The sequence below is a fragment of the Scleropages formosus genome, chromosome 23 (genome assembly GCF_900964775.1).
Source record: "Scleropages formosus chromosome 23, fSclFor1.1, whole genome shotgun sequence".
Taxonomy (NCBI): domain Eukaryota; kingdom Metazoa; phylum Chordata; class Actinopteri; order Osteoglossiformes; family Osteoglossidae; genus Scleropages; species Scleropages formosus.
In genome coordinates, this window is record NC_041828.1 from 9,748,601 (window position 1) to 9,771,442 (window position 22,842).

Below are 22,842 nucleotides of genomic sequence, written 5' to 3' on the forward strand. Positions count from 1 at the left end.
TTAACTATGTCAGTATGCCTAAAGTTAAAATGCAGTGATCCTCTGAAAAGCAGGCAGTTGTACAATAGTATGTTCTTTAATGGACTGTTTTGCTGAAACAGAAAAGAACTGTGATGAAGGAGATATGAAGGCACTGACCTGCCAGTCAACAGCATCCTGCAAGAATAGGGTATTGGAACCCACTGGGGCAGTGCTGGCCAGCTTAGTGTGGTACACACTGTGGGGCATTCCATAAAGATCCAGAGTCCCAAGCACACCTCAAACACAGAACATGGAGCCATTCTTACAGCCAAATGACATGTTAACTGTCAGTGTGGATGGTGTGGATCAGGCACTTTCCTAAAGTCCATACCTAGCACCTTTGCACCCAGGTTAGGGCCAAAGGTCAGTGGCCACTCTGGAGTGTGGTGATTTCCCCTGAGGATGATGCGCAGTTCTCCTTTAAAGGGGTTGTCTGGCCATCCTGCAATAAGCGTTCCGCCCTACAAGGGATAATGTAGGTGGATAATAGCAGACTCTTACTGATCAAATCAACCCTGGACAATATGGAAATCGTATTACCACAGACCTGAATTAAGATGTAGGTTGCATTCACGACCACACTCCTGTATAGTGCAGCACTGCTCTTTGCAGTAGTGGATGTATCATTCATGGTGTCAGGAATCTCCAGGACCCCCAATACAGTGAGACTGCTCAACGATGGAATGTCAATGTCCATCACCATCCATATGTCTGTGCACACCGACATGCAAGTATGGGTTTATTTAGAGAAAATAATTCTAAACAATTTAATAACACATATTACTGACACATTCACATTTTTATTTATATACATTCATATTTATGTCATTGCCACATTTACATTTATTTATATAACAAGAGACATTTTTTAATCTATGTTGAAATACATTACCTAAAGGAATGATTACATTTGCTCCTTCTATTGGCATTTTGAAGTTATTTTCTGAAGATGAGTTCCAAAAAGACTCGTTGGACCACAGACTGCAATTATACAGCATGAAAATTTCAGTTTTAAATTTTTCAATAAAACAAAAGCATTTCATTGCAATGAAAAACAATCTCTTGCTCTCTTTCAACTGAGTCATGTCCTTTTTGGACCCTGTGATTGTTGGCTGAATTGTCGGAATGAAAAAGTTATCCAGCATCCCGGATAGAGTATACCCGGATAGAGAACTCACACATAATTTACAGGCTTTCGGCTGGGCACTGGTGGCAGGGTAGAGGTAGCTGGAGGGCTTGAAGGGGGAATACAGCCCTTATAGAAGCAGTGATACATCTGGAAGTTGACTGCTATGTCTTTCACCTGCAGATCCACGCTAGAGCTTCTCCAGTTGGGTGCTCCCTTGCCGGACACTGTTGGCAGCACAGAAGTATCAGAGACCTGAGATACCTTAGTATATTGAAGTAGCCTAGAGGTCATTCTCCTGACCAAGAAAGGTGAGGAATTTTTCCCCATGCAGCAAGCAGCTGTGCACTAACTATGGAGGATCATAATACAGCAAGACTCACCCATATAGTAGACTGTCTTTGTGGTCTCATTTAAGTACCAGTCACCATTCTGATTTTTGCTGAAGTTCAGAGGAAGGGTTGAGGCATTTCTGTTATCAACTACTAAGAACCTGTCTGGGATCTGGGTCATGTTGTGATTTATAATGACATAGTCTTCTTCCTGAATGGAAAAGAGCAGAGAAAATTCCATTAAAGATGGAACCATTTGCATTTATTTGTTTTAAAAAAACAAAATGTGATTTTCCTTTATATAGGACAACAGAGTAATTTACCTTAAATCCATAGAATATGGCACTATATGATAGATCAGATATAAACTCCATCCCATTAAAGTACCAGTTGTAACTGTCTGAAGAGGGAAGCAGTGCCATCCAGCCCATAGTGTGAGTTATTAACTTTTTCAGATATGGAACAACGCTGGTGCCTAAACACATAAAGGTTGGTATTATAAAACATTGGGTCATAGAACATTACTTGTGTCTGATTCTGAAAAAAAATTCAAAAATACCAAAATTACCTGACCTATTATTGTTATTATTCTTCACTGATGCCTTTGTCTAAGTGCGGTGTTAGATAACGTCACAATAATTTGTGTATTTAAACATGAGAGTATTTTCACCCAAGCGATTCCGGGCAAATGCATGAATCAAGGGCACGACAGCAGGAGTTTAATATAAACGGAGGACCTTCAGCTTGAAAGAAGACAGTCCAAACCAGTACACTACCCAATGCCTTATCTAAGAAGTATTGAAGTAACAGATTATAATAGCTATTACTCACAAGAAGATATAAGAAAACATAAAGTGCAAAAACATGTCAATTTCTAAAAATCTTAGTCTCTCAAACTGGGCAGCTGCAAAGGTATGGAAAAACAGAATGTTGCTAGGCCAAGTGAAAAATGTGGACACGACAGAAATCAGGACTCTAGAAATGATAATATGGTCCTTGTGTGAATCTAACTGGCAGTCTTACCATGTGAGTTAGTGAGCAGGATGGCCTTAGCGTTCAGCGAGGAAGGCGAAGGGTTGTTACACACAAGACGGTGGAACTTGACAGTGGAGTCACATTCGGACCCTGGGAAGCCCACACTCCATTCGGCCTGCTGTGAGCAGTGTGAGGGGTCCAGGAGAGGGCTCTGTGGCACAACCTTGTGACCTACTTTGCCTGCCAAAAAAATCATCTGCTCAATGAACACCACAAGTATGACTAATTTCCAAATCTATGTGCATAGCCACTAGAGTGTAAAACTGAATATCAGTTGAGTGGTGCTGTGTTCCAAAATATGACTGTATTTCAAATATTTTATTGACATCAGCGCATTCTGAAATCATAAACTTTTAATAGAGTAATAAAAACTACGATGAAAGACAAAGAAATAGAGGTGATTACCTGTAAGAGAGCCATCAATGTCATCCAGTACAACCTCATGCTCCCACCTGAAGGCAGCCTTATTTATACTGCTGTGAAACTGGATGCCAGAGAACCTGGCACTCCAGCCCCCACAGCGGTCTGTACAGGTCCCATCAATGGATGTTACACCAATGGCAGCACAAGTTGGCCGATCAAAGTTCATGAAGGTGGTGGACAGAATGCTCATGCCATCATCCAGTGGTAGGATGACCCCCCTGGATGTGCAGTAGGAAGAACCCAAGCCTAGCTCATCCATGTGGCCCACAATGGTGCTATTCTGGACCAGTGCCCCACCAGTTTCTCCCCAGCCTCTGACAGTCCAGGAGATGATGCGCTTTGACTCAATACCTGCCTTCTCATTGTTGACCATCAGGAAGTTGCTGAAATGAACAGCTCCTACATTCACCCACTCTGCTCCCTTTTCACAGTTCCAAGTCGTTAAGGAGCGGAAGATGGCTGGCTGGGGGATCCAGGAGTAACAATGGCCATCAATCATGGGGAAATACTCCTGGAAGATCCAGAGTCCAAACCAGCCCTGGGAGTGAACTGTATTGTTGAAGAATTCCCCAAGAGGAACCCTTTTCTGGCAGATATTGGGGTCATAAGATGGGCCATCGGGCTGATCATGCATTCGGTACCAGAACCCGAAATGGGTGCCTCCAGCAGCTGCATTGTGGCGGATTATGTTGTTGGGATTGGTGACCCAGTAAGCAGCTGGGGTTACATCATCATTGAGCAAGCTAGTGCTTTGCTTTACAAACACGGCAAGGTTGTACTGCAAGATGTTGCCAGTCTCAATTCCATCTTCAATAAAGAAGGCCCCCCCCATGATGTCATAGATCACATTGTGCTCCACCAGCAGGTTGTGGGTATTGTGGATGGTGACGGCCCGGTTGTAGGTCTGGTGGATGGCACATCCTCGGACATAGGACTTGTACTGTATATTTCCCATCAGGTGCCAGTGGATGGGGTATCTCCCCAGCCTAAACGCCTGGCCAGCATGGAAGACCTCAGGGGTGAAGAAAAAAATTAAAAAGATGATTTATCAATACTGACGTTAAAAATAAATGCAGTATTCTTTAAATTATCCTCTACCAAATTTACCTCAACATATTCAAGTCTGCCAATGGCCAGATTTTCATTTGGTCTTGGTGCATGGAACATAATGCAGCCGCCAAATTGATCACTTCCAATCTCTTCCCCAAATCTGCCCTGGAAACAGGTCTGAGTCGCAAATTCTCCTAGTAAAGGAATGAAACTTTCACTCTAATGAACTTTTCATAACAAATAAAATCACACACAAACACATGTACGCATACATAAATTACCAATATATGAAGTTTTCCATATTACCTGTGTTGAAACCGGCTGGACAGGCCTGTATGGTGTCAGCCCACTCAATGTTGTTGGAGCCTCGGACAACAATGTTCCTGGTGAGCAGGCCCACTTCGGCTCTGCCTTCAAAGATTGTTCCATCTGACAGAGTGACGGTGACACCCAAATGTGTGTATGCCAGGGGCTCTGTGAGGTTCAGGGTCCTCCCATCAGCTGACATTGAGGCTATTGTTTTCACTTCGTTTTCATTCTGGCTGTGCCTAACACGTCAGTGATAAAGTCATTCAGTAATGTGTACAGTAAAATGAAATGCAGATCATTCACTTTTATTGAGAGATAAATGGTAATTTATTATTTCATTTCATATTCAATCCACATTTGAAGTGTTACAATATCACCCATTTATAGAGTGGGACATTTACAGAAGCAATTTGTGTTAACTTCCCATCTCAATAGTACAACAGCAGTGCCTCCTCAGGTATATGAAGCAACAACTTTCAGGTTTTAAACCTATGACATGAATCACCATTCTACCTGTATGTGGCTGATACAGGTACAGATACCTGTGGCCAGTGGAGGCAATGACAATCTGGTCGCCAGGTCTCCACGTCACTGCTTGTCTCAAGGACAGTGTAACAGAGCCAGCTGAGGCTGTTTCATTCAGGTGTGTCCAGGGAACAGGAACAGGAATACCTGGAAAGACAGGTTTGCCTATCAGGTATAGTTGAGGGTGTAATGGTCCTGTAGGACTGACTTGTTCTCTCTTAGTACTTAAGTTTAAAGCAAAATAAATGTCTCTAGGGAAAAAATTTCCACAGTTGCCACGTAGGCCAAGGCACTGTGTATGTAAGGCAAGGTGTCTATAACATTAAGAACACAATGACTCCAGAATGCAAATACTGCATACTGTATCTGTGGTTGCCCTGCAATGGAGGGTTGTCCCATCCAGGGTGTACCCTGCCAAGCCCAACACCCTGTGGTTCTGGGATACCATCTGGACTACCTCAACCGTCCATTAAACCAAACACACACACACATTTTCAGAACCGCTTGTCCCATAGTACTTCTACATGCTGCTCCCAGAACCAGTTATCGATAATGAGAGAGTGGGTGTCACACATCTTTATGATTTTGGAATTAAACGATATTTTTGAAAAAAGTAAACCTCCAGTATTCTTTGACAGTAAAATAATTTTTGTTCACAAAGATATTTCTAAGCAATGTTTGGAACTGAGCAGCCACTTTCTGTCAGCAGTGCACCAGGTAGCCTTCCTGGACATACCGTGCAAGTCCAGCACTCCTTCTCTGATAGCCAGTGTCTTTGTGCCATAGATGGGCAGCTCCTGGGAACGCAGGTGCCCATGCAGCGTAATAATAGCCTTGTGTTGGAATGGTGCCGTTTCTGTCCCCACCTGCAGTTAGGAAAGTCAAATTTTAGAAGGTTGATGAATTCATGGTGAAAACTGCAGGATAGAGGTGTTGTTACATACCTGTAAATGTCCTCCATCTGTTATTAAGATGTTTTCTGCTTGCAACTCGATGTCTGCCTCATCAAACACTAGTGTCCCTCCTGAACACAAAGAAAATTTTGTGGATTAAAAATGATAAATGACAAATTTTAATTACAAAATACAACACTGTACTTCTTGAATATCATGAAAAACTTGTTGATGATGAGATGGATGAGGGCCAGTGAAGCTTAACCAAAGAAGACAAGTGAATATGTACAGAATGACCATACCCTGAATGAGAAGCATCTTAAGCACTGGGGTGCTTGTATCCAGTAGGATTGTCTGACCCTTGGTAATGACCACAAACATGCCTGCTTCTGGTGGAGACAGACCACCCCATGTATACTTGGAGGACCAGACGTCAATGTAGAAGAAATCAGCATTGTCCTGAAAGAGAAGATGAGAAATAGGAGACAGATGGAAAGCTATGGAATTTCAGATAATGGGAGTTACTGGAGATATGCAAGTTGGCATGGGTGTGGCTAGCACTGACCATCTTGGCGATGCCTCTGTTTCCAATGCTGACTTGGACCTTAGTCTGTTGGGGCTGTGTCTGAGTATTGGTGATGCAGATAATGTGGGTGCTGTTCACAAAATTGATGTCACAGATGGACCCCGCAATGGTCACATTCACCTCACTACTGTTTGTGCTGCAGGGAGGAAACATGCAGCTGATCAGTTCCAGCACAGCCTTTATGTGAAAACATTCACTGCCACCTTCCACCCCATTTGTTTTCAGAACACCAGGCACTGCGACCACACATTATTTTCTCATCTTTGTCCATCAGAGGGCGCTCAAATAACAGATTACAAAGAAGGGACTGCAACCTAAAAATCAGACACATAGTAACACCCATAATGGGCCTTTAGAAAGGTGTAATGAAAGCCAGAAAAGACCAGTGGTTAGGGTAATTATAGCTAACACACTAATCTTTGAATTCTGCCTGTTGCTTTGGGTGACACAGGTGACACAGGTGAGACAGACATGGAAAAGAACCTGAATCCAGAGCCGGTGATGGTGAGCTTAGTGCCTCCGGCGGTCCCCCCCCTCCGCGGGGTGACTCCTGTAATCACAGGCGTGAGGGAGGCCATGTAGGTGAAGCCATTAGACACATTCACCTGAGCGTTCCTGTTCAAAACCTCCACGGTGCAGGGCTGCTGTGCCATGCTACCTGTATTGAGGGGATGGATATAAGAGTGTGCTGAGGGATATACCTTTACAATTATTTATTTAGCGGACACTACTCCAAAACAACTTATAGTGTTAAACTACCTCCAGTTATTAACCCATTTAAAAATAGTTTCCAGCAAGTATTCTCAAACTTATGAGTGGTGCTGTACATTACATCTGACAAACCATCTGTGAATTGAGTCCTGTTTTACAGGACCCTCAGGGAATTTTCATGTACATTTTGAAACTTGAATATTCAAAAAATAAACACCAGTCAATAAATAAATCGATAACTCATTGAAAATCTCCATTAAACAGAATGTGAATATGAAAACATGCTAAATTAATTTTGTGTACCAGATGGTGTGGTATATTTACTGAGAAAATGTAACTGAAAACTTATGCCTAAAACAAGGACATTTTACTAATACACCAAAGAGGTCTGGTCACACTAGCTTCAAACTTACTGTTGCTTTGCGGAACTTCACAGTACAGATGTGTGGAGGTTGAACATTGTTTCTTCACCTCACAGTTGTTCCCACAAACCCGCACATGGGAGATGTCAGGGTCAAAGCCAGATCCTTGGACCTCTAAGATGGTACCACCACCAAAGCCTCCTAAACAGCAGCAAAGTAAAAACCAGTGGCTCAGAGTTGAAGATTAACAAGCATGTCTCAGTGAATTTACAACTTGATCACTTAAAAATTGTTAGTGTTACCTTTTTCTGGCACAACGCCTTTTAGCAGGAGCTCATATGTGAAGTGGGCCTGAGATGAGGCATAACCTTTGACCGAGTGGTAGAGCATGATGGGAAATGTTCCTCCTGCATGTTCCCCTGCAGTGCACTGGATCTCTGTGTCAGTGACTGTGGTTACAGGGCATGGTGTGTGATCTATTGTCACAGAAATTTTCTGGGGATCTGTGCCAAATCCTGAACCAGTGATGGTGACCACTGTTCCACCGGGACCTGTTGTCATGAAAAAAACTCATCTCCTGTCTTATACTGCAAATGTTCTACTAAAACTGCTACACAAATTGTTGGTTTATAACCTAGCATGGCCAGTTTGCTACTCCAAAATGTTTACTTCCAAAATAGAATGCCAGATTCGTGCTCAGAACTGCTGGTTTTCTGCAAATATTGTTGGTTCATTTCACCACATAGACAATATATTAATTCAAACTGCTAGATTCCCATTACATGTTTTTTTCTGCTATTTCTTTAGATGAGTCTATCTCCTGCACCTACCTGTTGTGGGGCTGACTGCTATGATTGCTGGAGTGTCTGCCAGGGAGTAGTTGAAGGTTAAGGCTGGATATGCCACAGAGAGGACCTGTATTTGTACAGCCACGCTGCCCTCCCTATGTGCAGATGTTAGGCAATAGACCTTGTCAGGCTCCATCCACTGGATCAAGCAGGCTGCACCACCCACGGTCACGAAGGTACTTCCCCGCATAAAACCATTGCCTGTGATAAGGAGAGGAGTCCCACCCATAGTGCTGCCAGAGGTGGGTGTGAGTACAGCTATGGGGAGGCTTCTCAGGGTGGCATTTCCGGATGCTAGGCCCTTACTCATGATCACTACCATTAGCGCATGGTTGCCAGCAGGCAATGGACCCACTGCTAGGGTGATGTTAGAGTTGGTGACCTCCATGACTTCCAAAACTGTGCCATCTGCAAAGACAGCTACGTCATCAGGTTGACTCCCAAACCCGATGCCAGCGACAATGACTGTGGTGAGGTTTCCACTAATGCTACTTGGGGACACATTATCAATGTGGGGGACCAGCAGGGAGGAAAACTGGTAGTTGCAGTTATCCAGGCAGGAGCTGGAAACACTTCCCGTCAGGACAACAACACTCCCGCGGTGCTCCCAGGACGGAGAGGTGTTGCAGGTGATGGTGGTGTAGTTGATGGACAGGACTGAGCAGGGCACACCCGCCACGTTCACCATCGTGTCTTGGATTGCTGAGAAACCCGACCCTTGGATGACAAGCCGGGTGTGGCCTGTGGTGGCCCCAATGCCTGGCATGACAGAGTCTACCACGGGTAGAACAACGAAGCGTCGGCCAAACTCATTAGCCACAGATGTGATGGCTTTGCCAAAGTTGTTGACTCTCACAGAAATGAGATGGGGGAGACCAATCTCCAAGCCACTGTCAGGAGCCAGTTGGCAATTAATCTCTGTTGTCGTGCTATTGATCACATGGCAGGCCTGTCCACCAATGCTAACCTGTCAGAAACCAAAGATGAGTCACAACATACTAAAATGTTTTCCCTACACCACACAATTAGTTCATAAGACCCTGTCTCAGAAAATTTAATCTATTTTTTAATTACAGGATGGAACCTGTAGATAAATTAATGAAAGAATAGGTAAACAGACAAGTGCTTTAGAATTTTTCAAGAGATTTACAATTATAAAAGGAATTTATTCTTCACCTCATTGGCACAGCTGATGTTACTGAAGCCCACACCTTCTAGGTAGATGATAGTGTGGAAAGTTCCTCTATCTGGTGAAATACGGTAGACAGTAGGAGACAGGCAGTTCAAGAAGCTGAAGGAAAACACATCAGAGGGCTGGGAAGACTCCAAATTCTGGAAGCAGTCAGGAGGTGTTGAGAGACATTCTGACTCTTCTCTGCTGGAGTGCTGTTCACCTGTGATTGCACATAACCCACTTAGAAAAACAGTACAGGAAATTTGAACTAGCTCTAAACACCCAGTGGTACCTGAAGTTCAATACACAATGTCGTGCAACATTTACCTGGCTTGTGATTTGCTTCTATTCCTCCCACAGTAAAATTCAATGGGCTGCTTCTGTCTTGTACTGGTCTAACTTCTACCATTCCCTGTAAAAATCTCTGGAGTCCCACATCAACAAAGCCACTGCTGTAATAGTAGATGCCAGGAACTGTGAAACGATAGCTGAAGAACCCTGTTCAAAAAAAGAAAAATACATTGCATCTGACTACTGTTTAACAAAAGGCTCCTGTGAAATGCATAGGTCATAATTACAAATATTAATTTGTTCATTCCCATTTGGTTTGATCCTAGGTATTTTTCAAAATAAAACAATTTTTTGTGAAGTACATGCCAGCGTATCATACCAGACTGTGTTTTGGTGTCACCGCTGCTGAAGGCCACTCCATCATGGGTGGTGCTGCTGGGACTGGGAACGCTGTAGACCCTATACCCCAACCCTGGGACGAAAGCGGGGGCCTCCCAGCTCCAGGCTACTGTGTCTCCCACCTGGACCATTAGAGAGGAGGGGCTCCACATGTAGCCAACTCCATAATCTCAAAAGAACAAAGCAACACATGCAGGCAGCAAGTCAGCCAGCACATTCCAGTGACTGCAGAATGCACTGTATGGGACAGTAATCAGTAAACCTCAAAGGGACCGCAAAAGATTGCTTGCTACTATTTTTAGAATGCTAGTAATTTCAAGACCTTATGGAAACAGTTTGTGGATTATCATAACATCAGTTCACCATAATTACAAAAATGTTGTCTTTGCCCTTCATGTTTTAGACTAATTGGCACATGCTGAATGACAAGGAAGTGCATACAGTTTCAAGTAAAGCATACCTGGATGAATGCCCAAATTTGTTACAGTGAAAGTCTTCTCGTTTGGCTGAATGACACACTGTACTTGGTTTTCATTGGCAGTAGTGACTTTGCAGTTGGCATCTCCTGTGAATTGTACCAAGGTGACAGTACAAGGTAAATATCCAATTGGAGTTTGTTTTTTTCTCATTTAAATGTTTGCGTCCTGTTGCCCTTACCCACTGTGATCAAGTTGTCTGTGATGCTGGAGCTGAACCCTGATCCAGTGACTGTCACTTTAGTGCCCCCATACAGAGAGCCCTGACTTGGATAGATTCCTGTCACCTGTAGCACATACTCCACAGTGGTGTTCACATTGTTACTGATCAGACAAGTGAAAAAAAAAATTAATTAATATTCTTGATAAAATTAAAAGATTATAAATGACAAAATAATTCTTATAATAATAATTTTTTTTATAACTGTATCATTGAGGATTAGCAATACAGAGATCTTACAAAGATCTTATGGAGATCTTAAATCTTACAAAACTGGTCAGTGACGGAAGTCAGTGTTGGGTCTACCTGTTCTGGGCATAGCCCCATTTCCCCAGCTGGACATGCACAGAGTACAGAGCAGGGGGCAACCGAGGCAGGAGGCAGGTGATGTTGTTGGACGACCAATGTAGTACCCTGCACTCCACCTCCCCAATATGGACCATGTTGTCATTGGCATGGTCTTGAAAGTTGCTGCCCAGAATGGTGAGGGTTTGGTTACCTGTAGTACAGGAGGGAAATAAAACAGTCAGCAATTACTTCATCTGATACCTTTCACTGATCTGATGGTCATTCGGATTTAGTGTGCAGGAGGTAAATAGAAAAAAAAGGATTAAACTTAAAATCTGGGCAAGAACTCTCAAAATAGTTCTGAATGTATTGTCCTCAGTGAGTCAAGAGAAGCTACTCTCGACAATTTGCAAACACATGACAATCAGGAGTCAATTTTAAAGGCGCTTGATCAGAAGTAGCAGGATTCACAAAGAAGAGTTAGGTTTCAGACAGTTGTATATTACATCTCTACCTCTTAATCCAAGCACAGTAAGCTTATCATGAAACAATGAACAACGAAGTAACTACAGGTGGAAAGAATGCAGATCGATAGATGCTGATAAGCATATCACCAAGATATCTATTTTTCTGCACAAGGTGATGTCAGGGCTGAATCAGATAAATGACACACATATTTATGCTTTCTGTTTACATTTGGAAAACTGAGAACCTGTTCAGTGGAAAGTAAACTGAGATCCTCATACCCCAAAAACAAGACACTGACTTGTCAGCTTCCAACCACATCAGTATGATAAGAAATTGTAAGGAATTTAAAAATTTTGTTGCTTGTTTCTGTGCGTACCTATCACATTGGTGATTTTTGGATTCCAGTCAGCGATCAGGGGAATAAGTGTGTCATTGTAGGTGAACGTCAGGTTTAGGGGTACAGTCATCCCATCCATTTGTAATGAAATGGCAAAGGTCCCCAATGTCCCCTGAAATAAGACAAAAAAGGGTTCTTTGAACACCGTTCCAGGACCACCAATGGCCTTGCCCAAAGCTTACCTTGGAACATCTTTTTGAAGACCATACATGCTTACCGGTGGTGTTCTGCACTTTAGCTGGTCTAAACTTGCCACAACGATGGTACACCTCCCAGTGCCAATCAGAACCACAGTGTCATTTCTGAAACCGTATCCAAATACGGTCAGGAGTGTTCCCCCTTTGAAACAAAGGGGAGAAAAGGCCATCAGAACAAGCCAGAGGTAAATCGCAAGGCCATGAGCAATATCACTCCACTTTTCTCTCCTTTTGCCAAGATTTACCTGTTACGCTTCCAACAGCCTGTGAAATGGCAGAAGCTCCCATCTGATTGGTGAAACTAAACACTGTCCCCCCGGCATGCTGAGCAAGGCCCAATGAGGAGAAGCTCAGGGAAATGGGGTAGGTACCTGCACTTGCCTGGCCGATGCTACAGGTCAGTGAGACTCCTAAAATAGTAAACCAAAAATGCTCCTAAACATGTGTGACAGAACATAAATCCTTACTGACACAGCTTGCTGCTCACATTCACTTGTACTTGGCTTCCATGCATTAGTCTATCATGCTGGGGGGTTAACTTACCACTTATCTGGAGGACCATGCATTCTATGTTTCCTACTAGAACTGTGGCATTTTCACTGGCAAAGCCTGTTCCAGTGATGGTGAGGTTGGTGCCAAGTGCATATGAGCCTGAGATAATAAAGTATTATTTTAAAATCTGGCAACTTCTGGTATTGATGCTCTCAGCACTGGAATGTTGAGATAAAATGGAGAGCGTCTGTGTCATTTAACTGTGTTTACCTTGACTAGGGCTGATCCCAGTGATGGTTGGAGTACTGGATGCCTTCCACTCAAATCCGCAGTCCCCGGAACACTTAGATGGGATCCCATTGATAATCACCTGCACCTGAAAGTGAGTCACAGACCTGAGTAAAACTTACATTTGAAGTATACACTTCCCATACATCCCTTCTACTTTATCAGGAGTCTGCTCTGTTACTTTTTGAATCATCAGATCTGGCAATTTATTCTTATCCACCACTGTAATGAACCACTAAATCACATATGCATCCATAAACTATCAATGGCCAATTTATCCTGAACATTTAAACTCTACACAGACTGAGCATGGATCAAACCCACATCCTCTTGCCACCAAGGTGCTGTGAGGCAGCAGCACTACTTCCTGAGCCATTTCTTTAAAAACATATGACAGACAGCTTTACATACTCTAACACACACATAAATATTTATTATTATTGTTTATTGTTTACTCTGCAAGTGATTTTGTGCAAGATAGGTAAACATTTCTAGACAGCATAACCATATACAAAAAATTCTTTAATACTACATCAATTAATGTGGAAAATTACATTTTTGGTCTGCAAGTCTTAAACTACATTGTAAGCTTGTGCTTTATACCTGTGGTTTAGATTCTGGTACCCGCAGAAAGTCTCCAAGGATGTTTGATTTAAAAAGCCCTCCTTTCCTCTGGGAATATGCTACTACTCAAGGATTGACTCCAATGACAGATGAGCTGTTGACCTGAATTAAGAGCACCAACACAGTGACTTTCAGAGGAATTAATTTTATTCTGATTTACTCATCATACCTTCTAAGTGTTATCATCCCCAAACCTATCAATTACTTTAGGAGAAAAAGATGACGCCATACCTGTATAAGTGGCTGACTCCCAGGGTTGGAACGCCACTCTATTGTCCAGGTGTAGCCTTGGCAGCTTCCATATCTGGAGATGGACAGTTGGCCTGCTGCAAGGACTCCTTGCAGGGCATACTGTAGGTCCTCTGCTGTGATGTCCACGGGCAGACCTGGAATAGTCACACAAAGAATGGTGGGTCAGATGATGCACTGTCAACCATACATTAAACCCTGTGTTATGCATCTTCTGAAAACTTTCCATGAGCCAATTGAAAATGTCTTAAATGTGTTCACACATTTTCATTGCTTCAGTTCACTCAATGGTCAAACAAAAGCAACTAGCAGTATGCTAAAAAAGATTATACTGCAGTCTGTACAGTCAGTAATCCAAGCCTCTTTGCTTTGTGCGTTGATATTCCCTCAGTGCAAAATGTTTACCTTTGATGGATGTGCTGTAGATCTCCACGTCAAAGGTGCCGGACAAGGGAGGGCTGGCTTTCTGAAGTCTGGTAATAGTGACGCCTGCTCCTCCGTACCCAAACATGGCAACATCTCCGCTGCTGTTGAAAACCTTCACGCAGGGGCAGAGTAAAATTCAGTGAAAGCTACGCCATTTGCATTCCCCAAGATAGAGCCACCCCTGAAGCAACCAGATAGGCAGTTGGCTGTATAGTGAATTAGACCATGGGCTTGCAATTCAATGGGTATCTGACGATGTTCCAGAAGAGGCGCCTGCTCTTGTACCCTCTGCATAGGTTCTCCTGATGATATCCACAATTTTGACCGTAAACACTTTCTTCTCACCTGGAGGAACTCCATGGCTAACAAGGGAAAATCATGCCCACAGTTGAGGGGGGTGGCGATGATCTCATAACTGACAGTCAAAGCTTCTGCACCCTGATGTTTTAGCACTGAGATACTCTGGAGGAAAAGACCTTGGCCAGCCAGAGCAGGAGGCCTCCTCCTCTGCAAAACCTCTGCAGGGAAACACCACAGAGACAAAGCTATACTGAGCACTGTTATTTTAGACATAAAACACAAACCACTGTGTGCAACAGGTTATGTCAGCTTCTATTCTATATGGCACAACAACAGATAGCTCTGTAGGGTAACAAAAAACCATTGCAATTAAAAATTAATTTAATCTCCATTTGGCCACTGCCTATGTGACAGCATGTGTTTCAGAAACAATCCCCTAAGATCCTAAAAAGTAATGAAACAACTTGAAGCGTTTCTTTACCATTGATATCCAGTGCTATGGCTGCTCTTCCAATGTAAACAACATCCACAAAGAAATCCTGACTGACTGTCTCTCTGTACATGTAGAGATTCAGGAGACTGTGGTCACTTCCTGGATAGGCTGTCTCCAGTGAGCTTAACAAGTCCACGCAGATGTAATTCCAACTGCAACAAAAGAAAACCTTATTTATGAAAAAAATGTTATAACCAGTATTTCTATCATACTTATCAAAAGTGTAGTAAATGACTGTGATATCATGTTTTTATTGAATAAAACAATATATTAAAGTCAAAAGGTAAAAACTTCAGCTTTTTCAGTTTTTTTAATTAAAACCAAATATGGTGCCAAACATAACTACTGGCAAAACTTGCCAGATTTATGTAAGATAACAATGTTACTTACACAATTCCTCCTTTGATGGGAATTGTAAGCATGTATGTTGCACTGTTTGTGTAGCCACTGGTGTCTTTATAAGAAAAATTAAGTCCAATTTCACCTTTCAGCCATCCTTTGTATGCAAAGCAGAGCTGCAGAGAATCAAGATTTAAATATTGTTTTCAAGGATTCAACAATACTATCAATATTAAATAAGCAGCTACTTTTTTTTAAAATGGATACTCGAAACAGCACCATTTATTATTTTCAGTCCAACTCATTCTGTTAGGTTAATCAAATTAATTAATAAAAAGCACTCGTATCTATTTAGGAAAATCATTTGAAATACAGTATTTACTCAATTAAGGGTTTTTGAATTTAGATGTAGTTTATCATTGAAATAATATGAAATAATCCAAGAACAAAAAATGGGTTAGAGCTACAACTTGCTGAAACATGGGGTACTCCATGAACAATTTGAAATCCCCTTTGCATTACTGTTGTTACTGTGACAACACACACATCGTCAGAACCGCCTGTCCCATACGGGGTCGCGGGGAGCCGGAGCCCAGCCCAGCAACACAGGGCGCAAGGCTGGAGGGGAGGGAGACACACCCAGGACGGGACGCCAATCCATCGCAAGGCACCCCAAGCGGGACTTGAACCCCAGACCCACCGGAGAGCAGGATGAGGTCCAACCCACTGCGCCCCCGCACCCCCGTGTTACTGTGACAATGAAGCCTATATTCCAGTAATATTGCTGACATCAAAATTGGTCCTGTGATGATGGATATGTAACATATTGCTGAGGTCAGAGTCAAAATCCTGGGAATCTTATCCTCTGCACATTCCACTGAGCAGTAGCATGGACCCGGAGTCAAACTTACTTTACCTTGCCATATGTCTGAAGCGGAATTGGCCCATAGTCTCCCCCAGAACTCCTCCAGTCAGTGTACTGGAACAAGATGTCAGGACTCTTGAGGGAGTAGCGGCCACAGAAGGCCTCTGAGTCCAACACACGTGTCCCTCTCCCATTGTACCAGTCCTGAAGGAAAGATAACCAGTGTGCTGGCATTCGTCATCCTCAAACAAGTGACAGTCAACGACAGTAGCCTAGTGCCTGAGAACACAGTGCAGTGACACTGGCCCAGTGCTGTGGTGACTTTTGCAAAAAGGGAAATATGAAAAGAGGCCTCTCCCTTAGGTCTAACTACAACTCCAAAGGAAATCATTTGAAAAAAGTTTTGTCTGGCACATCTTAGAATCCAATAATGCTCAAAAGGGGAAATTTATCTCCCCAAATATTATCTGTAACATACCAATAAGGCATTTAACAACATATTTATGCAAAAAAAAAATCTGTTAACAGTTTAAGAAAGCACTGTCATTAAGCTCTGCAAACCAGCTGCCACCCAACTCTTGCTTACCATAGGATTTTGTACTTCATAGTCCCTAAAGTAGATCACTTGGTTGTTCTCCTGGACCTGGAGTTCCCTGGGGCATTCTGCTGCCAACATGCTCTCCAATGCTGCCCGTATCTGTGAAAGGAGATGTTCTTCAAGGTTTTCTAAAGATGAATGAACCAGTTTATATAACTTGGGGGTGGGGGGATGAGAGACAGACCTCTGATTCTGGTGCACCATAGCCAATGGGCTTAGACAGCACACCGCCCCATTGAAGTGTGAAAGTCTCCAAATTGGGCTTTCCTTTGGTGAGCTCAATGACTGTGATGTTGACATCCAGATCAGGAGTCTCATAGCTCAAGGTCTGGAAATCACCTGTGTCCAACAGCAAAGTGTAGTGTTCAGTTCTCTACTTGGTGTAAATATGCTTCAAAAGCTAAAGCATCAGGATATCATTTTATGCACAATTAATGTGTAGTTATTCATTATTATATATGTCTTTTTGCACCAAACAAGTAAACATTTTTCTTGTGTCTGTTTTCTATCCTGCATCAACATTGACTGATTAGGAGGAATCATTTCTAGGAATGTTTGATTACCTCTTTTTGAGTTGAAGGTTATTTTGTACTCTGATCCTTGAACAGTGTCCACTTTGGTTACATGGACCGTGTCTGGTTGTATTGACCACAGGGCATTCAGGGCATTTTGGACACCTTCTGCAGAGGCACTCACAGCAAGACGGGCTATAAAATATGATCCATTAGGACAGCTTCATCCCATGATGAAAATACATTTGTCACACACTAGACTTGTTCTAAGACATTATAGGTACTATATGTATGTAAATAAAAATAGTATTTACATTTATTTAGTATCTACAGCTGCCTAGAAAATTCAGGTAAAGGTCTGTCAAATATTTGGGTAACAGGGAACTGTACTTTTTAATCCTGAAGGTCCTAAAAGAGTATGACCACTCTTGCCTGTTCTCTCTGAGTTGTAGATGAGGCTGTAGTAGGTGTATCCACAGCTGTCTAGTTCAAAACAGGTGCTGATGATGGTAATGCTTTGGACCTCACTGACTGCCTCTCCAGCAGTCCAGTTTTCAAATGTAAGCACCTTGATTTCAAGAGAGAATGAGAAGCATGGCATAGAGAAGAATTATAGGTTAAGGCAATTCTAAATGTGAAGAACATTTTTATGTCTGGTCTTCTAATCCACTGCGATAACAAAAGAATTACACTTCAGTCCTGATTCATGTTTACGTCACTGTCACTGACCTGTCTTTCATTCAAAATATCATAGGAGGCCATGAGAACCTGGACCTCATTAATGGCTTCTGGTGTCTGCTGCGCTGTGAAGTAGCTCTTCTCTTTAAACAAGCCCACAGCTACTGAAGCCACTATTTTGTATTCCTGGAGCAGGACTTCCATATAGTACCTTTGCATACAATACAAAATTACGTTATGACATCTTGTTCTGTAATCACATTGTGCAGCACTGCTGTTTGTTAAGAACGAAGACAGCACTGTCAGCAATGCAATTTTGGTACAGAAATCTTCATTTGAACACTCACGGCACTCCTTTTTCCAAACGCATGGTCTCAGATTTCTGTGTGCTGTATGAGAAGAAACTGCTTGCTACATAATTCATGTAGGCAATCTTCACCTAGTCAAATAAAAAAACAGAAAGATTAAAAAAAAGACAGAAGAGCAACCACATATATTTAATAAATTTAATGAAAAATGCAATAAAACTTGACTCAAACTGGTTTAAAAAATATGCAGCAAAATCCACCTTATCTTTAGGGTTCCCCGTCTTGCTAAAGTACAAAGCATAGCGGTCATCTCCCATGATGTAGAAGGTATAGTTGTCTGTTTCAGGTGGAACTACAAAACCGCTAATGCGGGCCACAAAGTCATCCATCTCCAAAGGCCAGGTGTAGGTCAGTGAGTCCATCCACTGGACAGAGTAGCCTGGTCTGGACTCATTGTAGGTCAGTACATCATCCAGTTGAGCAGGACGGCTGTTATTCCACATCTCCATCTTCAAACCTCTGCCACCTGCCAGCCCATATTGAAAGTGTTTGACATTAATAGAGTGCAATACCACTGTGCAAATAATAAAAAATAAATTTTAGACCTGAAAAAAATGTAAAAGAAATAGACATTTTCAGAATGAAATGCTTTTTGTTTCAAAATACAGTCAGTTCTGCTATAATACATGCTTCAGTTATGCAATTTGGATATAATGTGATGAATAAATAAACATAAGCTTGAACTGTCATTCATTGTCAGCTGACATCCTTATTTCATTTTTTATTCTTATTTAATTTTTTTACCCGTTGTGGTATTAAAATGACCTTGTAATGTGCAAAATTCTACTGTACTTAATATGAAGCTTAGTGTAAGGAACAATGTGTGTGGATATGTGTGTGTATGTGTGTGTTTTTTCATTAAAATTTTTTCATTGTACATGATGCACTTATATATCTGATCTGTATTTTATTCCCACACAGTGGCTGATAGATGCAGCATAAATGCTCCGATAAGTATAAAAGAGACTTCAAAACAATAAATGCATCTGCAACATGGAGTACAACATATTTTTAGGTAAGTATTCTAAGAATGGCAAGCAAAAGATATGAAGATCAAACAATGACATCATGGGATACATTCTTCTGCATCTTTGTACGCATGTTATTCCCCATGTGTCATTTCTGGAATGTCCACTAAAATCGAAAGTTGGAAAAGAACAAAAGCCTAAGGAATGTATCAAGGAATCAAGGCACTGAGAAGGACACTACTCACCAGGAAACACAGTCATGTTGGACTCTCGGTTTCTGGTGCTTCTGCATGTAATTCTGTTGTCAGACAAGCTCAGAATTTCACATTTCAGCCCTGTAAGAACAGAACTGGTCATATGAAAAATTCTTCAAAATAAACATTACTGTGATACCATGATGAGACTACTGTGGTTCTGTGGAGCTGCTTTGCTCTTCTAAAACTGAAATTCCCTTTGAATTATTTTCTTATTAAATGAGGACCATATGATACTTAAAAATTTAAATCTAGAAATATAAATGCAATTTAAAATATGTTCGCTGAGGTTTATATTTGCCTCATAGATGTTGTGTATAATAACAAAGAATATAATTTATACAGTAATAATAAAGCATTTACAGTAACCTGACTAGCTTTATAACAAGCCAGAAGAAATTTAAATGACGGTCACTTAAAGATTTGAACACTGGATATAATAAGTTTTATTCCAGTGTAACAAAATTTTTAATTTGGAAAGGCTGCATCAGTTATACCTCCAAGAAGAACTGTAGCAGGGTAATCAGTTTGGTCAAAGAAATGACCATCAATTGTCAGAATTGTTCCACCCTCCAGGCTTCCCACAGAAGGAGAAACTTTAGTTACCTCTGAAATAAAAGTAAGACAAAAAAAGAGTAACTGAAAATGATAGATTGTGTCTGTTCAGGGTACTTTAAATAAAACAGAATGCTGATAGGAATCTTTACCAGCATAGGTCTGAAACATAGCCAGCTTGTTCAGCGATGACACAATGTAGGTTTGGCGATCTGGTAGACTCCTGTGTCAGGAAAAGGATATGAAGTTTGACAATACGGGCATGCATAAAACATGAAAAGGCATAAAAAGACAGATGACCACCAATGTTAAATACTGCAGCCTTTTGCCCTTGCATTATTTCATTTATCTGTTTGCACTTCAAAATTCTTGGTATACTGCTTTCATCTCCTGTTGCTGCAATTCAGTTCTGTTCTGTTATGAATTAATAGAAATGGAAAAAAGACAAATGTTTAAATAACATACCTTCCAAATTCACTGTCAAGAATGAAACTGAGGTTGTGATGCCCTGAGAAAAAAACAACAGGAATTTTCATTAGTTCCCCTAATGACACAACAGAAGTAAATGCAAAGCAAGAACTAAAATGCTTATACACTGTCAGAAAAGAAACAGGAAGTCAAAATCCTTACCAACATATGTTCCAGTCATTTTGCAAGTTATTGTTCCCCACTCACTGAACTCACTAGACAAATTGAGGCCGTATCTGAACCAAAAAACCGCACATATTGAAGATAAAACATGGAACACAGGTTTAACTTCTGACAATGTATTACATTTGGACTGTGAACTTACAGAGTGTCAGAATTGGGGTAGAGAAGTTCACAAGGCATTCCTCCAGCATAAGACCTAAAATTTACGTTGAGATATTTGAGTTATTACAATATGTGTGCAATGTCTCTAGAAATAAGTATAGAAATTGTATTCTACTCAAAAGTATGATAATTTCCTTATGCATTACCTGAGAACCCTAACATCCAGGCCATTTGAACTTTTGGCTGTATTGCTCCCATACACATTGGTGAAGATGTGACCTTCCATTGTGATCAGGGTCCCTGGGAAATTTCAGTGATATGTTACAGGCTAAAACTAGTCATGATTAGCATGTTTTCTTCATACATGTGTGAAAAACAAAATTATCAAGGAGGAAAAAGCCATGACTGGTAAAACAGTACACACACACACACACACACACACACACACACACACATTTTCAGAACTGCTTGTCCCATACAGGGTTGCAGGGAACCGGAGCCAACCCGGCAACACAGGGCATAAGGCCAGAGGGGGAGGGGACACACCCAGGACGGGACGCCAGTCCGTCGCAAGGCACCCCAAGCAGGACTCGAACCCCAGACCCACGGGAGAGCAGGACTGTGGTCCAACCCACTGCGCCACCGCACCCCCTAAAACAGTACATTTCCCCTCAAATTCCCAGGACTATATTAATAATTTACATTTACTAGTTTAGCTGAATGAATAAACTGTAAAATCTGTACGTGAATGAGTATACCTGGTAACCCAGAAAGTGGGATGAGGCTCCTGATTGTGGGAGTGCGATAGGATCGAGGCTGAAAAATAATTAACAAAAGAAGAAGCCATCAGCTGTAAAATGATTTCTGTTTTGTGTTCACTTTTACAACTTTCATTCATCTAACACCGCTATAACAGCCTGATAGTAAACCTTTCCTGAATAGTAATCTGTAATTGCTGTTCAGTGGTGTTAAAGAGTATTATAACTGATCAGTGCAAATTTCAAATGAAGGAAAAGTCAGTAACTGAAATGACAGTCAATAAAATGAGTCAATATGACTCAAATGAGTCAATAAAACAACTCAGACCCAGAAGGGTAGTTAAAAAGTCCTTTTTATTTAAGATAATCTTTAAGACAGGATAGGATGGGATTTATTCCGGCAGGGAAATTCACATGTATCACCTCTTAAACTGTAATTCTTTTCACACTTTTCTCCCCCCGACATGTTTACGTATGTCAAAAGTCAAAGGATTACACAACCTGCACTTCCGAGCAATGCTGGACAATCTATGCTCTTCTCAGTTTCTCAGCTAGATCAAGTCAGGGCACTTTATCCTGACATATGGGAAAAAGGGAATTCTGGATTGGGTTAAGAGTCTTTATTACTCACATAGAAACTGCACCAGTATGGTTTGTAGTATCCGTAACAGATGTTGTTCTCTGGAATTGGAACCCCGTCGATGCTGACTCGCACCACAAAGTCATCTTCAGGCATGGTGCTGGGGATTAAACATCACAGATTTACAGTCTTTCTATCCAATGAAAAGCACAGGAAAGCCACAAAACCATGTGGGTCATGCATTTCCAAAATGGACAAATATTCTGAAGAGCCATACCGGGTATTGCACGTTATCTGGTTGCTATGAGTCGAGTCCCTCTCAACATCACAGGGAATTGATCTGGTATCCGACACCAGTAGGACACTGTTGCCATATTCCTTACTGTCACCGTTGAGGCTAAATTGGTTTGCATCAGCAAATCCTTGAGAAATGAATAAATTCCACTAAACACAGTTCTAGATAAACTAAAAAATATGTGTTAAAGATATTTCAAAATACATTGTAATTCATTTCTTATTTGGCACCTTCATTCAAACTGCTTAATATTTTACTGGAGCAATTAAGGCTAACTACCTTGTTTAACACTACAGCAAAAGACCCCTGCTGACCT

At 41.6% G+C, this 22,842-nt stretch overlaps 1 protein-coding gene across 1 annotated transcript in view; it reads right to left on the reverse strand.

The window, feature by feature from the left end:
• The window catches only part of pkhd1l1.1 (PKHD1 like 1, tandem duplicate 1), a 31,283-nt gene that overhangs the window by 8,046 nt on the left and 395 nt on the right, over positions 1 to 22,842 (reverse strand). Inside the window, 54 exon segments of the mRNA XM_018750247.2 lie at positions 139 to 257; positions 353 to 482; positions 569 to 732; positions 914 to 1,002; positions 1,200 to 1,374; positions 1,531 to 1,690; positions 1,803 to 1,954; positions 2,503 to 2,694; positions 2,920 to 3,949; positions 4,045 to 4,181; positions 4,294 to 4,535; positions 4,839 to 4,968; positions 5,558 to 5,687; positions 5,766 to 5,845; positions 6,017 to 6,173; positions 6,280 to 6,436; positions 6,784 to 6,958; positions 7,425 to 7,574; positions 7,676 to 7,924; positions 8,204 to 9,188; positions 9,398 to 9,615; positions 9,723 to 9,893; positions 10,066 to 10,254; positions 10,546 to 10,650; positions 10,743 to 10,885; positions 11,088 to 11,280; positions 11,914 to 12,046; positions 12,152 to 12,273; positions 12,377 to 12,541; positions 12,675 to 12,782; positions 12,894 to 12,999; positions 13,515 to 13,637; positions 13,767 to 13,921; positions 14,190 to 14,322; positions 14,556 to 14,728; positions 14,992 to 15,155; positions 16,254 to 16,411; positions 16,794 to 16,904; positions 16,990 to 17,144; positions 17,369 to 17,485; positions 17,750 to 17,885; positions 18,047 to 18,206; positions 18,343 to 18,434; positions 18,564 to 18,829; positions 19,577 to 19,666; positions 20,083 to 20,193; positions 20,293 to 20,363; positions 20,606 to 20,648; positions 20,771 to 20,844; positions 20,934 to 20,987; positions 21,100 to 21,193; positions 21,652 to 21,709; positions 22,283 to 22,391; positions 22,509 to 22,653. Of these exon segments, the coding sequence (XP_018605763.2) occupies positions 139 to 257; positions 353 to 482; positions 569 to 732; positions 914 to 1,002; positions 1,200 to 1,374; positions 1,531 to 1,690; positions 1,803 to 1,954; positions 2,503 to 2,694; positions 2,920 to 3,949; positions 4,045 to 4,181; positions 4,294 to 4,535; positions 4,839 to 4,968; positions 5,558 to 5,687; positions 5,766 to 5,845; positions 6,017 to 6,173; positions 6,280 to 6,436; positions 6,784 to 6,958; positions 7,425 to 7,574; positions 7,676 to 7,924; positions 8,204 to 9,188; positions 9,398 to 9,615; positions 9,723 to 9,893; positions 10,066 to 10,254; positions 10,546 to 10,650; positions 10,743 to 10,885; positions 11,088 to 11,280; positions 11,914 to 12,046; positions 12,152 to 12,273; positions 12,377 to 12,541; positions 12,675 to 12,782; positions 12,894 to 12,999; positions 13,515 to 13,637; positions 13,767 to 13,921; positions 14,190 to 14,322; positions 14,556 to 14,728; positions 14,992 to 15,155; positions 16,254 to 16,411; positions 16,794 to 16,904; positions 16,990 to 17,144; positions 17,369 to 17,485; positions 17,750 to 17,885; positions 18,047 to 18,206; positions 18,343 to 18,434; positions 18,564 to 18,829; positions 19,577 to 19,666; positions 20,083 to 20,193; positions 20,293 to 20,363; positions 20,606 to 20,648; positions 20,771 to 20,844; positions 20,934 to 20,987; positions 21,100 to 21,193; positions 21,652 to 21,709; positions 22,283 to 22,391; positions 22,509 to 22,653 (9,248 nt within the window).